We start from the raw sequence: 16,608 nt of genomic DNA, 5'->3' as shown, positions 1-16,608 counted from the left end.
TTACGATTTGGACAAATCCGTAAAATTTATTGCGACAACTCAAAGCGCACTAAAATCGGCTTCGCCTACTTTTTAAAAAATATTGTTGCCCACAAAGCTCATCATTCCGAAACGTGTCCTATGAAAAAATTGTTGGTGGAAAAACCGAAAACCTATCATGAAAACCTATCTCCGTGAAAAAAGTCGATTTAGGATTATTATTATATTCCCTTTTGCTATTGGATGGATTTTAAAATGCGACATAAACAAACTTGAAGGTTTCAATAATATAAATTTTAATTTGATTTTAAATTTATTACTGAGTTTTCATTTTAATGGTAATTTTTGACTGTAAAATAACCCGAAGGCTATGAATCTCTTTGTAAAATTCAAACATTGAGAAAACTTATTATAGTGGTGTTTAAACTTTTCAAAGCAAAAAACGTTTAATCGAAAAAACCCGACTTACTCTTCTATCCCTATTATTACTATTTGATTGCAAATTATATACAATAAAAATCCAGTTCATGTCGGACAGTGACAGTTTGGGCCAGATTGAGAAGGGGGATAGAAACTGCAAACCGCAATTGTTTTCACTAACAGCTTTTTGCCATTATCCTTTAAACTTAGTCCATATTTACATTAAGCAATTTTTTGGGAAAATATAAATTTTATCTACAATAACTATAGAGTGGAGCGACTCTGAGGAATCCATAATACACGTAACATTACGACGTATCTGTTATACGTTGGAAAAGTACATCATTTACGTCAAAGTTTCTGACAGGCCATTTTCTAATTTAAGTGGGAAGGATTGATGTAAATCACCAACTTTGGAAAACTTCTACTTTGAGAAAGCTATAGAGACAATGGTGTGATGACACGAAAGGACGCAGAACTTCGTTCATAGTGCGTCTTAATAAATCTGAGACAGTAATTGTGATTTCGGATGGGGCCGTCCACCAGACAAAATGGGACGTTTTAAAATGTACATACCTCTTATCAAATGGGGGTTAGCAACAACTGTAGGCGGTGTTTGGTTTTCTAGGCTAGGGATAGAAGTCAAAGACCGTTTGATGAGATCCAAACATATTTCTATCTCTCAACCATCTAACCTACCATCCATGTCCCAGTAACCTTAAATGGATATGGAATAAGGTTGATAGATTCTCTTCTTAAAGTTCAAGTTCCACTCTTACTCTCTATCTTCTATCTTAGCTTCTTCTATGGATATTAAGAAGATACAGAATAAATGTATGGTGACATTGAGATACAAGGTCTATCCTATCTCTACTCAAAGGAATCATTGTTATGGAATCAGAGCTATTCCACAGTCTAGAGAATGTAAGCAAGACCCTAGCTTGAACATTAAAATGTTTCGACACTTTTTCTTCGTCTCTGTTCCTAATCTTCTTGTTTATGTGCTTCTTACCTTCTCTGCACAATAATTCTTCTTCATATCCTGTGAAAATAAGAATGAAAGTGTTTAAGGATTTTTGTCGGTTTCCTAACTTATAGTTAGAAAATACCGAGTGTTTATTGAATATGAGGTCCAATACTTCCACAGTCTAGAGAATGTAAGCAAGACCCTAGCTTGAACATTAAAATGTTTCGACACTTTTTCTTCGTCTCTGTTCCTAATCTTCTTGTTTATGTGCTTCTTACCTTCTCTGCACAATAATTCTTCTTCATATCCTGTGAAAATAAGAATGAAAGTGTTTAAGGATTTTTGTCGGTTTCCTAACTTATAGTTAGAAAATACCGAGTGTTTATTGAATATGAGGTCCAATACTTCAGAAGTCATAAATGGCTATGGAATGGATCTGATCAGGTCTCTTTGGTTTTCCCGTAATAACCCTACTGTTCCTTGTGCAGTTTTTTCTTCGTATTTTTTCAGAATAAATACCATGGAGCGTTCGTCTCCAAGTGATGTAGTTGTCTTACAACATCTGGCACAGGCCCATCCTACTACTTAACCAAACCTTTCGGCCACCGACGTAGTCAGAAATACATCACAATCTGGGGAAGTCTAATTTACAAAATGCGAACTTTTGCGAGTAAAATATACAAAAAAAATTAAAATATTACCACTTATGAGAAAGGTAAGACTATCTATAAATTTGTCATAATTTGGGTTTGGTTAAAAACAGAAAATTCTGATCGATTTCACAGCTAACGTTTCCATCGGACTTTTCTATCACTTTGTGAAGGATCCTTAATAGCGTACTTTGTCAAGGTCTCTTGCAGTTTCGGAAATATTTTTATCATTAAGACGGTACAATTTTGTGGCAAGGGAGGATTGAAGAAGTTTGAATGCCAGGCTCAAATTGAAGACAAATCGTTGAATTCATCATACCTGGAATTTTCTTCGTTTATACTTCTATTAAAACAAATTAATTTTAGAATGATCCGAACAGAGAATTTGAAGTTTTCAGGTGGATTCAAATTGATAAGTTACAGATGATTCAAGGTCAGGTTTTTGCACAATTTTACAGCGCCTCAACATTTTGAATAAAATACAATACATTTCTTCCATAGCCCTAGACTTTTGCATCCCCTGCTGTGTGTATGTGTTAATTACGAATGCATCATGGGTGGGTGTGTGGGGTTCTTTGTTTCAAGAAAAAAATTAATAACAAATTCAAATTTGTTAATAAGAAACGTGAAATAAAGTAAAAATTGTTTACAAAAAAAAAAAACAAATATGAAACATAAACCCCTCTCTTTCTTCTCCTACTCTGTCTGAGGGCCTTGCGCAACTGTCATCATAAACAAGGCCAAATATAACAACAAATGAGGAACGGGTCGTTGTAAATATTTTTACGGTATGATTAGCGGGAAAGAAATGATTTCTTAAAAAGATTTCCTGCTTCCTTGAAGAAAATTTCTTACCATTCTTACTTTGTTTTGGTAAATGCTTGCTTTATTTGTTCTCTCGGATGATGATGGTGATGATGATGACGATGATGATGTTGTAGTAGTAACGAAGAAGTAGTAGTAGTAGCGTGGGTTTAACACATGTTGCTTGGGATGGTTCCATTCTCATTCCTCATGGTTTGTTGCGGAGAATGATGGCGCTGATGATGGCATTGCTCATCGACGATTTGTTATTCCATGTTTTGATTTTCCTGGGGTATATTGATTTCATATTTGATAACTTGTGCTGTATTCGTTCCCTGTAATACTTGCACATGAACGGCTTGATTACCAATCATAACTTCTCTTGTACTCATTTGTTGTTGTTGAGCATTTTGTTGCTGTTGCTGGGCCAATTGTTGTTGTGCCTGCTGTTGTTGTTGCTGCTGTTGTTGTTGTTGTTGCTGCTGTTGTTGTTGCTGCTGCTGTTGTTGTTGCTGCTGCTGCTGTTGTTGCACATGTTGTTGTACGACGTTGGGATCCTGTCGAAGAAGAAAATCAAGCTGCTTGTATTGTTGTAGTCAACAAGACTTTGCGTCTCATTTTTTCAAAAAAATTAATAAATTCATAATGAAAAATGAAAAAGAATTTTGAAGGAGTAACTCATCGAAGAGTTAACAATAGATAATGTGGAAAGAAGGAATATAGATAGATATAGGATGAAGAGATGGAGTATGAAGGTGAAATTAAATAAACGTACCAAATTATTTATGACAGATAATAGACACAGAAGAACTTAAATTAAAAGTAAATAAAGGTGGTTGTGTTGTGTGTGCATGTGTATTGTTTTTGTAATATCTTAGCAATAAAAAAAAATAGGACAAGTACGAATGCTACATAACCTCCACCAAACCAAGGTTGTGACTTAAAAACCAAAAAAACGCAAGTATTGATTATTTAGTGTAGATTTTTTATATTTTCCTCTGAAATATTTCGCATTACTGCACTTCTATACCTTTTGTATACTACTTTTACCTAATGGAGTGGACCCTAATTTCCTATTTATTTACTAAAAAGTGCTGATGGTTGATGATTGTTTGATTTTTGGGAATTTAGAGCAAAATTATTATCTTTTTTAGAAGAGGTACACGAAAGAATGTACCCATGATAAAGCCACCATTAAACTTCATAATTTGGGCAACCAATGACAGTTACTTCTATTAAGATTTGAAGTTCGCACATGCCATTTTAGTTGGTTACTATATGTATAAAATGTCTCAAAAAATGTATACAACTATAGCTGGACCCACAAGAATAAATGCACATAAAATTTCAAAACAACCAGAGAATTGCCCTTATACTGCATCTAAGCGAATTTTTTCCAAAAGGAACTTGATCTAATTTGGGAGAATTATTACGATGAGCAAAGTTTGAACCAAATCAGTTACTCCTTTATCCGTTCGAGAGTTCTATCGAATCCAGTTATTTTCAATTGGTGGTGATTGTAATGACGGACAGAATTGGCTTGGCGCTTTTCTTTGGTCCAGGATTGCCTTCGTTTTTAGTTAAGCTTCTACGAGGGTGAATGAAATAGAAAAACAAAAAATTCAAAACGATCCCAGACGAGTCGTTATGCTGCACTCTTTCCACATTTTGTGTGTGAGGTACCCGGAACAGTAGTGCCATGTAGTTAATATTCAGACAAAATGCAAGTCTGGAAGAAATATGTAATACGATTTACAACGTTTGGACCAAATCGGGTTTCCCTTCGAGGGTTATCTTATGTACTACCCAGTTAAGTTGGTGCCGGCATGCTTTTTTGGAGCTTTGGGGCCATTATCTCAAAAAAAAAAATAAACTGCACTTTTTCCAATCTTGGTGTGGAAGGTACACGAAGGAGTATGCCGATTTAGTCAATATTCAAACCTGATCTAATACTGGTTGTAACATTACATATTCAAAGTTATATTATGCAATTCGGTTACTCCCTCCGAGAGAGAGGGCTATCGTGCGCACGATTTTAGCTAAATTTGTTGATATTTTTTGGGGGAGGTACCGGAAGGAATATGGACATAATATTACGATACCCTACATTTGAACCAAATCGGTTTGGCACCAGCCAAACAGACAGACTGGCGGACATGGCTAAATCACCACAAAATTGTCTGAAACGGATTTCGTCTAAACATCATTTTTTCGATGAGGCAGAATTTTAGTCGTATGCAAGTGTATGTAACCTGGTTACCCTAAAGGCTGAGGTTATAAACAGAACAATAATACTTCAGACTACGTTTTATTGGATGACATTTAGACTCACGAAGATATATGAAACCATTTTTGAAAAAAAAAAATAAATAAATAAATAAATAAAAAATCTCACTGAATTCCTTTCTCCTAACTGGCAAACTCTTGATGGGAACTTCAGGCGCTACAAATCCATGACCTTTGGAAAAAGGACGCTATTGCAGGCGACAATGTCAGAAGTTTGTGGGTCTATACAATGACTTATAAAAATCGCCAATTAAAAGAACCCTGCCTATTCCACGACTATAGATCTTTGGTAAAATTAAAAAAATTATATAAGACAAAAAATGTATTTTCAATACATGGAAGATCACCAAGAACACATTTTTTAAAAGGGCAATAACAATATGTTCTACTTTACCCTTTGACAATGGAAAATATTATCCCTCCCTTTAACCGTTTTATAAATAAACCCCGTTCTTTCTTATGCCAGCCAAACTAATTGTGTAATGTGTATAAAAAAGGTAATAAAGTTTACATAAAAACCAACACCATATTGAAAACTTGTACTCGCATCTGAACCACTGTGATTCAATTGAATAAAATTAAAACATAGATTTAAATAAAACAATTAAAAAAACTAATAACAAAAACCAAAATGTTGCTACTTTAAAAAGACTTCACAAAAAATGTTTGGGAATTGAGTGGAATTGGTTGTGTATGTGTAGGGAGGGGGGAGATGTGTTAATTAAAGAAGAAGGGTGTGTTTTGTTGAGAGGAGGGTATATGTTTGTATATGTATGCAAAGACTAATAACAAAAAGAAACATAACATTACGAAACATCAAAAATTGGTTATTACAAAACAAAAAGTATAAATGGTATTGAGACCAATAATATCAATTTGTTTGTTTTTGCTTTTCTCAAGAGATGGAGGGACAAACGGAGGAGGGGATATGTTTATAGAAAGAGCACCAACATGGTGGGGTATGCTTCTTCTTCATCTTCTTTCAAAAACAAAATATTATTAATTATTATTTGGTAAACATCTTCAACACTTACGTTGCACAACTACAACCATTGATTTATTTGGAAAGATTTAAACTCATATTTAGAGAGTTTGTCTGTTTTGTTTGAGAAAATGATTGTGAGGAGTGAGAGGTTCAACACACCTGTTGCTGTGTAATGGGTGGTTTCGTTTCCAAGTGCTGGCGTTGATGTAGCATTAGGTGATTCTTCTGGAAGAAGGCTTTGCCACATTCGCAGACATGAGTGCGCACGGTACAGCCGCCGTTCGGATGGCGTCGATTATGTTGCATTAGACCATGTTTGGCGGCAAAACCTTTACCACAGCTGGCACAGAAATGAGACTTGGGTTTGGTGGGTGTTTGTTGTTGCTGCTGCTGTTGTTGTTGCTGTTGTGGTTGTTGCTGTTGTTGTTGCTGCTGTTGCTGTTGAGGATGGCCTGCAGGATTACCATTTTGTAAATGTTGCGTTGCCTGTTGTTGCTGTTGATGATGCGCCTGCAATGGCATTGTGGCAACTAAACTTTGCGGATGAGTCGTAGCGGCGGCCTGCACCAGTGTTGTCTGTGAAACAACTTGACCCGTTGATGATATGATTTGAACTGGCATTTGGTTTTGGGCTATGATATTGGGATTTGCTGATACTACAGTAGCTGTTCCAGGATTAAGACTGCCCGTGCTAAGGAGATGGGTTGGCAAGGCAGCGGTTAAAGCACACAAATCGGTCATAAGACTTTTGTCGCCGGTATGTAAACGCAGGTGAAGGGCTAAAGCTTCGCGACTATTGAAGGCACTTCCGCATTCCCTGGGAAAATAAAAATACATTTTGATGTGTTAAATATTGTACAAATGTTGTATGGTGTTTAGGCGATGATAACTTACCGGCAACCAAATTGTGGCCTATTATTTGCATCATTGGTTACTGTTAGCAATGCTGAATTGTTGGGATTACTAACCACGGTTACGGTTTGTGGGTGACTATTTTGCACCTGATGCGTCTGCTGCTGTTGTTGCTGCTGCTGTTGCTGTTGTTGTTGCTGGTGTGTAGTTTGGGCTTGTGTTTGGTGTATTTGCTAAGGAGGAAAAAGGAAACAAGAGTTTTAATAATTCAAAAATATTTTTCCAAGTGTTATTGTTGTTGTTTCGTTTTGAACTTACTTGTATAGTTTGAGTTTGTTGTTGAGATGTTATAACAGCATTATTGGACGGCGTATTTGATGAATTTGGATTAACACCGCCATGTACACTGCGTATGTGTTGATTCAAATCGGGTCGTGTCATAAATCCTTCACCACAACTAATGCATGGATGTGGTTGATCACCCGTGTGAACGCTAAAATAAAAGAGAATATGAAATTTTAACTAATTGCACAGATAGCTTGGAAAAATGTTTAGAAATCACTTGGAGTAAATAGGAATTGAAAATCTCTAAAATGATGATAGGGACGAAGTGGGAACACCGCTTCGGGGCAGTATTTAAGATAGGGACACAGAGAGGATAATCTAACTCTGTTGAAAGATTCTCACCTATTGGTCCTACCCAGGAAATCAAACGCGGGTACAGCTTGAGAAACAAACCACGTGATGTCCAAATTGTCGGAAGAGATTGTGAACATTTCGAGGAAAAAGTGTGCATACTAGTCGGGGATTGGTCGAGAAGAAATCAGGTTAGAGGTAACCAAAGCTACAGCAAGGTCTGCATCCTGCAATGTTCGAAACATAGAGGATCCAATACGTCAATCGCTCCCATGCCGTCGTCAAGAAGGCCTTTGCCCTTATCGAATATCACGATAATGAAATCTCTAACGACTGGCTATAACCCTGGAGGAGTGAAAATAGGTCTGTGGTAACTGTACCCAAGAGTAATAATACCTCTCTTCCTCTTTTAGCAAAGAGATTGGAGGAGAAAGGAAGAAGGCGTACGGATGAACATGCGAACAAACTGTCTGAAGACATAACCTTGCAAATATACAAGAAGCGAACACGATTCTCAGAGAAAGCTCAAACCACTCCAAACATATTTATGGAGCTGCATACTGCTTGCTTGTCTACTTCCTGTTTTCACACCCATACTGCGTGGCTCGAAAAGCAGAAGGCCGAAATAGGCTCCAAAGAAAGAGACGCTCAAAAACCAGGTCATCTCGGATTTTTGTCCCAGATGAACTTCTGTTTCCAATCATTGTCAGAGCCGACTCTGAAGAGTATACGAACGATTGTCACTGGTTGCATATACATAGGTCATATGCGTAAATCATCCTCTATGACGACGTGGTTAGCAATAAGGTCTGAACGAGAAAACTAAGGGTTTCCCATATATCCACAAAGTACGGTCTACAGGTGGTAAAGGTGATGGTCGAGTACAAAGTACAGTCTTCAATGAAACCCATCAGCTGCAGATCAACGGTCTGGGGACATTTTAGATTCAATAATCCCAGCCAGTCTACTCATGACAGTCACCCACAAAACTGACAATGACTGATGATCGCAGACCGTCAGAGAGACATTGTATTCTCAGTTTTTAAATTAATTATCGTTTTCTTTAAACCACAACATCGCTTAATTCTCAACAGAGTTGGGGGCCCCCGTTAAAGAGAAACCAATTCCCCCATAATAACCCATTCCCATGGCTTTAAATAGTATTTCACATTAAATTTGTAATAACCAACTTACCGCATATGTGCCACCAAAGTACGCTTCTGTAAAAATTCCTTGCCACATACCGTACATGAATGCGGTACTTTTCCATGTATACGGGCATGATTGACCAATTGAAATTTTCGAGGAAATGTTACACCACAATCCTGGCATACAAAGGGATTTACAGAACCATGGAAACTGAAAGAAGAAAGAAAAAGATTTTTTTTTAAATAAAATTAACATCTCAAATCAAAACATCACAGTGAAAACACGTATATCTCAAATGAAACGCTTACCGTGAATGCATAATAAGATGATTTTCCTGGGCAAAACTTTCGCCACATTCTTCACACACATACGGCCGTTCGCCGGCATGGAATTTACTGTGTGTAACCAAATGACGTTTGAGGGGAAATGTACGACCACATTCCTGGCAAATAAACGGCCGATCACGCGAATGAACACGTGAATGTGTTAACAAGTGATGTTTCAATGTAAAACTCTTCTTACACTCTGTACACTGGTAGGGGCGATCGGTGGAGTGTAACAGTAAATGTGTGTTTAAGCAGTGTTTGTGGGCAAAACTCTTGCCACAATGTGAACAAACATGGGGACGTTCGCCTATAGAATAATAAAAGTAACAAGGAGAGAAAAAGATATACAGAATTAGTAAAACAATAGAATCATTTGGTGTGGTGATGGCATATGGAAACCTAGGCGTTCAGGCTTAAAATGATTTCTTCAAATGAATACGTACAAAACCGAGAGAGAAATCGGAGTTAGTATTTTGTTTTTTAAATTAAATAAAATTAAAATGCAATTAAAGTAAAAATAGAGTTTTGAAAACTTATTGAATATTAGATTCCTATTTGGGTCTTTTTTTCTTAAAAAAAAACTACAGCTATTGTGCCCCTTGACTTTTCTGAACGTCTAATTTATTATTATTATTTTTTGTTTTACTACAGGGAAGGATGTTGTGTTTCTGGGGAGATTTTCTGGTGCGCTCAATAACTCACCTGTATGCACTCTAGCGTGAGTGGTTAAATGATGTTTCAGTAAAAATGATTTTCCGCACTCCTCACAACTGTAAGGGCGCTCCTTCTTTATTGTGGTATCATTCTACAGGAACAGAAAAAAAGAAAACGGAAACAGAAAAAACCATAGAAATAAATAGACGGAAATTGACAAATTAGTTACGGTTTTGATTAAATTAAATAATAAACAAAATAAGACACTCAATAAAAAATTACACCACAATATGGACAAATTGTGTGTGTGTGGAATGAGAGTATTTTCAATAAAACCAATCTTGACCGTTCCATTTTTCTATTCTATTCGTATGCTGTTGATGTGGTTCTACTCCAACCTCCAATTACAGGCATTAATGACCAATCTAGATCAATCTAGACTAGCAGATATTCTTCTGCGTAGTGTCATCAATTCGGAACAAATTTCAGTTGTAACAAAAACGGCCTCGATGACGAGAATATCCACCGATGGTTCTCGACGACTTATCATTCTATCGTGAGCGAAAGGTCTGTCTTCCATAGTTCTACTTCTTTGTCACTATATCAAGTAGGCATTTCCAGACGTGACTGGTGGTTTGAGTTAATCTGTCTAGATAACGTTGAGAATGCATTAAGGACATCTTGTTGTGCATCCTTCACGGATATGACATTCGAATCCTCATAAATTAGTTTGACATTTGTAAATAAGCTTAATCAGACCATCAGATTTTTATTTCAAAAACGAGTTCATATAAGTCTGTCAGCAGGTCTAATGAGTTTGGCATTCTGGTATTTTAAATGAGGCAAATTGAGACTAAATTAAGGGATACGCGGAACGTGGACGCGCATACTAAAGGAACCACCCCATATCCATCAGCTTTCGGTTTGCAACCAGGCTTCCCACTATATTTGAACGGAGCTTCGGTTATGCATATGCGCCTCGACGATCATAGGATTTGTGTCAAGTTCTTGTCATGGTGTCTTTTCCCTCTTAAGCCCTTTCGCAGTACAATATCAATAACGCATATTGTTTTACTTTAACAGGACAGTCGCTTCAAACCAAGGCGACCTCCAATAACTGTCTAAGTTGGCCATAGACGCATTGACGAGACAGTTTCCAGGCATAGCGACAATAATATGCCAAGAATATGAAAAATATAGGTGACCTCTGCATCAGCAGATATTGGGACAATACCTTCTGCGGTAGATGGATGATATTGCGAATGTCATCAGTAACGCTAAATCATCCAAAGCATTGGACCCTGATGAAATCTCCATGGTAATGCTGAAACAGCTGGATGTGCCGAGAGTCGAGTATCACACTAACGTTCTCAACCTGTCACAAGCAACTCACATCGTTCCCGAAGTCTTGAAAATGAGCAGGGTGGCCCCGCTACAGAAACCAGTAGCCCTTGTGTCTTTAGTCCTCCCAGCGTCAGAAATAACTATCCCATTGCCGATCATCAACATAAACAACACAGCACGACAACACCGCTGCACGCCATCTGCACACATATTAGTCGAGGGCTCAGCCAGAACAAACCGTGTGATAGAACAGAGATGGTGGTGCTTGACTTATCAAAAGTATTAAAAAATGTCAATCTCGCCATGCTGTTTGAGGACATCGAGCAGAATACCCTCCGACCAAGTTTGAAACGTTGGATAATCAATTATAGGTGTGGACACCAGTCGTGCGTTGAATTCATGAACAAAAAGTTCAAGAAGTAGTGCGAAACAGGGATGGTATTGAGATGATTGCATATTGTTGGCGTCAGGTATCCTCCCGAATATCTTTGTGAAAGGCTGAACTCCTATTTGACTGATCATACCACCTTTTTCCATGCGAGGAATATGCAAATATCCGCCACTATATCTACGGTCACTCTGTTCGCCACATGGACGGCAGAGCTGAGTACAGAGTTGAATGTCATGGCCGATGCTAGCAGAATACCGACCACAAACTACCCCAAACTTCTAGAGCTATCTGCGACAAGCTGAGATGTAAAAAAGAAGGTCCTCAAGTCCACAAGCCGGTAGCACTTTGCACGTTATAGCTCGGTGCCAGTATGGTCCACGAATATAAGTGCAACACGATGGAAAAATTTCAAACCTGTCAGAATGCCGCTCTGAGAACTTCAACAGTGTCTTCAGTGCGCCATCTACTTGAGGAACACAATCGCATGCTTTCGTTGGAAAACTTGCTCGGGTGTTACCATAAGAGTCATCCTAATGACCATATGGCGGATACGAAAACTGAGAAGGATGTCCGGGAAAACAAAATAAAGCTCGGGCATAAGTGGAAGCTAATTTTCTAAACCAGGGGAGGTCATATTGTTCATAAACCTACGAAGAAAAAAACTTGATATGGTTTTCTTTTTAAATTGTCAAAAAAATAATCTAGCTCGCATGTAACCAAGGCATGTAACTTGGCTAACGTCAGCAAATCTCAATCTTCGGCACCAAGATCTCCAACACTCCACAGCAATCGGAACATGCAGGGGTAGTTTTGAAGAATAATGGTTTCGAAAGCATCTTTATCAGTGCAATCTCTTAAGCAGAATGCCAAGACCACGAAATAAATTGTTAAAAACTCAAAGAATCGAATATAGATCTTCCGCTATTTCTGCACCGATGAGAAAGTCCCCCTTTTAATGAAAACAGTAGAGAATTAATACGAAGTTTTATCGACATTAAAGAGAGGAGTACTGCTTCGCAACCAGGCGGTGTGAAGCGAGTACGAATACTAGGAAGCTACAGAGGTCTCCTTATTCCACAATAAGGGATTTGTTCTTGAGACTTGTTGTGATAGGTGGACTTCGAAATTTCTGTTAAAAGAATGTGGAAGCTGTTCTTATTCGACCAAAAACACGCGGAAAGACGTGTAAAAATTGTCATTGCTCTTACCAGCATTAGAATGGAATGTCAATATCCCAAGCTTCTTTGTAACTAACGACTAAAATAAGATTGGACTGAATATTTTTAGTTTTCTGACATTCGAACACAGCAAACATGGTTTAGGCAGTTGTTTGCTCGATTAATTCATTCTCTGAAACCTTGACAATGATTTCGGTATGAAAAGAAAACAAATTTGACCATTTGCGGAATCTTCTGAAGGATAACTAATCAAAGTGTTTTAAATTTATTTATAAGGATCTTCCGTCCAGTGAGACGACACTGTATTTCTCAAAATTGAAGCATGGTGTCAATAATTTACAACTGTACTAAGTCAATATTTCAATTCCCCCTCAGTAATGCTGGCGACATTTCCTGAGTATTTAAGCCTTGAAAAACTTCTCTACAAGTGGTGTCGTAAGACACGCCGTTCGGACTCGCCAATAAAAAGTAGGTCCCATATGATTGAGCCAATATGAATCGGCGTGCACTCATTGATATGAGAGAAGTCTCCCTTGTCCCTTCAGGGATGTTGTGGGAACATATGTATGTATGTAAGTCACTATTTTGCAACTGTACTAATAATGTTTGATGTCGTATAACATGCGGGCTAGATTGGTTTTATCAAAGTACACATTCATCATACAAAAATTGCCCGCATCACTCACATGCATCCATATATTCTATAGTGTATTTTTTTTTTTTTCATTTAAAATCAAACGCGAACTTACATCACTAAAATGCATTGATTCTTGTAATTCGGTTTTCGGTGATAGTTCCAATGTACCCGGTTCCAATTTAAGATTTGGTGTGTCACCTTGTGATTCATCATTTTCTTCCAGACCTTGTATAACTTTCTGTACTTGCACTGAAATACCAGGCAAAATGTCACCTAACATTGCATGGCCAATATTTTTTAAAAGAAAAATTAAACGGAAACGAAACGAAAACGAAAAAAAATACATAATTAAAATTTCAAATGATAACAAATTATAAAGGAATAAACAAATATAAAACTACGAATAAAAATATAATAATCCAGAAATAACTATTTTACATAAATAAAACTAATATTTTCTATAAATAATAAAATATTGTTAATATTTTAATAAAACATAAAATAAAAAGAAGAAAATAACTGAAAAAACGATTTCAGGTTTAAGCCTTACTTGCTGAGGTCGCATGACCATCATTCGCTGATATCGACTGAGGATGTGAAGCGGCCAAGGCACGCTTCATTAAAATCTCATTGCACTCCTCGGCCGTTAGGTGCAATGGACCAATAGGGCTAAAATGTGTTTTACCCGCTGATGTTAATATTGTTTGTGCTTTCGAATCCACAATACCATTGCTGAGATGTGTTTGATCGGTTTGATCCACCAAAAGATCTGCAAAAAGTAGAAGTTGAGAATGAAGTTAATATTACAAATGAAAATATGGACACCATGTGATAGGATTACTTACAATTTTTGTCACAATTTAAACTGAGTACTTGTTGCTCTGGTTTCTTGACAACTGTTGAATTTCCACTAGTTATTACCCTGGAAAATAGAAGAAACGGATTAATATTTTAAAACAAAAGGAAAGTATAGAAGTTTATTACCCGTACCTTTGCCCACTTGGAGAAAAGGGATCATTTACAAGCACCATACGCCGCACTAGGCCTTTACTTGGGGTCAAGCCCGCTTTTACATCTTTCTGAACTGTTAACGATCCATCTGTTGATAACAAATATGGCATCTGAAATACAAAAGGAAAAATTATGTGGTAAATGGTTTATATTTCTAAAAAAAAAGGATAATGAAAACTAAATTATTGGAAGCGATTGCGAAGCAATGAACTTATTCACATTATGCCAAAACCTGAAGAGGACCTTTGAAAAACAAATCCACCTGTCCTTCGAGTAAATACCTTCTTCGGCGGCCTAATAATATTAAAGGTGTTTGTTATACGCTATATGAGATTGGTATTCCAGCAAAATTAATATGACCATGTAGGTTAATTCTAATTGATTCACAAATAAAAGTGAGAATAGGTAGGAACCTCTCCCCCCGTGACTTTCAACATCAATCGAGGTTATAGACAAGGTAATAGTCTATCGTAATGTAATATTTAGTTGTTGCAAGCAAATTTAAATCGGGACAAGTCCATGTACAATCTCCGTAGAGTGAAATAAGGAGCCCTCTTTGGATTTGAAGTATTCGTAGTGGTTCTATCTCGCCTGTTTGCAGAGCAGTAAACAACTCTTTGATGTCACACTCTTTTCAAAAATCGATGAGACTTCTTCTTTAAAACTACCCTTGCGTGTTTCGATTGCTGTTAAGTGTAAGAGATCTTCAGTTCGAAGATTGCGCGTTACAGGTATTACCCACAGTAGCCTTGGTTGCATTGCTTGTTTGTCCCTACAAAGTTTTTGGAAGTAATCATCAAAAATACTCCGCAGTCTTCGATTGCTATTGGGTTTTAGTTGTTGTTGCAACTGTATATGTTTGCAAGTTCGTTTTTTTTTTCGCTTAATCTGGGTATATCTCCAGTTCTAGAAATGTGGTTGCTGCGGTGGGTTATAGTCACAAAGCTGCTATAGTTCGTTGAGTAGGTTTGGCAGGGCACTTGGAATGGTGCAGTGTGTCGTGCGGGCCCGTGCCGCATGATGGGCTGGTTTTTTTGCACGATATCATCGATGCTTACCCTATAGGAATTTAGACGTCTGCACCATCCCTAGCGTAGTTGAGCCAAAAATATTCTTATTTGTCGTGGCAGCTAACACTCCTTATCTGCGATAGATCGGGAATGATCTCCTAGGACCACATGCACACGATTTATGACATCTGCGACTGCATCTGGGGGAATGCCATCGTGCCATAGACATGGTGATTGGGAATGCTCTCAGGGTAACACCCGAGCAAGTACTACAACGAAAGCATTCCATTATGTTGCTGTACTGAAGAATCTTTTTCTCCTCATTTAGATGGTCCACTGAAGACATGAGGAGGCACCCTGTTGCAGTCCTCAGAGCGGCATTCTGACAGGTTTGAATATTTTTTCAATTGAGTTGCACTTATATTGAGCTTACCACAGACCGACTTATCGCGTTATATGTGGTCAACGAGTGCTGCGTCTAGGGACTTGAGGTCCGACCTTGTTCCTACATCTCAGCATATCGCAGATAGCTTTGGCATGCGCGGACGACGTGAACATTGTGTCGAACGGGAACCCTAGTATGTTGGGGTAGTTGGTGGTCGGAATTCTGGTGCCATCGAACATGACAATCAAATTAATACTCATCTCTGCCGTCTATGTGGTGCACATAGTGGCCCTAGATTTAGTGGCGAATATTTCAGGGCAATCATGAATAAAAATTCCATGCGGAATTTGTTCCCTTTTCCCAATTTCAAAGGGAATATTTTTGTCGATTAGACGAGAATATACCATAATTAGGCGATTTGGTAGTTTTCCAAGCTTAAAAATATTGATTTTTTAAGAATTTCACCATTTTAAATTGACGGAAATATTCATGATAGCCCTGTTTGCATATTCCTTGGTGGTAGGAAGGTGGTAGGACCAGTCAAATAGGTTTCCAGCCCTTCACAAATGACATCAGGGAAGATACCTGACGCCAATATCGTACAATCATCATGGAGCGGAATACAGGAGATATGGAGGTTAAATAGTTCCCGAGATATCACCCCTCCTTGGGGAAACTCCTTATTTCAATCTACGTGGCTTCGGTTTCTTAATCCTAAATTCCACTGACGATCGGCGTCCACACATGTTATTGATTATCCAAAGTTTCAACCTTGGCGTGCTTTACAGTATTAAATGCTTTTGACAGGTCGAGCGCCATAATCACTGTTCTACCACACGGTTTGCTCTGGTTGGATACTCGAATAATATGTGTGGAGATGGTGTACAGCGCTGTTGTCGTGTTGTGCTGCTTACGGACCGGCAATTTGCATGTATAATTCACCT

General features: G+C 37.8%; 1 protein-coding gene across 17 annotated transcripts in view; it reads right to left on the bottom strand.

Annotated features, from left to right (window-relative positions):
- Positions 1-321: 321 nt before the first annotated feature.
- Positions 322-16,608, bottom strand: part of cg (zinc finger transcription protein combgap) — a 29,392-nt gene continuing 13,105 nt past the window's right edge. For 2 of the 17 annotated variants that reach the window (XM_073956807.1, XM_073956806.1), the window contains exons 3-13: positions 14,249-14,379; positions 14,104-14,180; positions 13,809-14,027; positions 13,371-13,531; positions 9,757-9,859; positions 9,037-9,361; positions 8,774-8,938; positions 7,262-7,436; positions 6,986-7,176; positions 6,251-6,908; positions 1,393-3,377 (exon numbers count right to left, since the gene is read on the bottom strand). In XM_073956807.1, the coding sequence (XP_073812908.1) occupies positions 3,087-3,377; positions 6,251-6,908; positions 6,986-7,176; positions 7,262-7,436; positions 8,774-8,938; positions 9,037-9,361; positions 9,757-9,859; positions 13,371-13,531; positions 13,809-14,027; positions 14,104-14,180; positions 14,249-14,379 (2,496 nt within the window). In that variant the 3' untranslated portion in view covers positions 1,393-3,086. Of the gene's footprint in view, positions 3,399-6,140; positions 6,909-6,985; positions 7,177-7,261; positions 7,437-8,773; positions 8,939-9,036; positions 9,362-9,756; positions 9,860-13,370; positions 13,547-13,808; positions 14,028-14,103; positions 14,181-14,242; positions 14,380-16,608 lie in introns of all 17 variants that reach the window. The other 15 variants (XM_073956809.1, XM_073956808.1, XR_012408540.1 and 12 more) reach the window with 14 other exon arrangements.

Source organism: Musca autumnalis, unplaced genomic scaffold (assembly GCF_047663935.1).
Source record: "Musca autumnalis isolate F117 unplaced genomic scaffold, ASM4766393v1 scaffold_5, whole genome shotgun sequence".
Classification (NCBI taxonomy): Eukaryota; Metazoa; Arthropoda; class Insecta; order Diptera; family Muscidae; genus Musca; species Musca autumnalis.
This window is presented reverse-complemented; position numbering and strand designations above follow the sequence as displayed.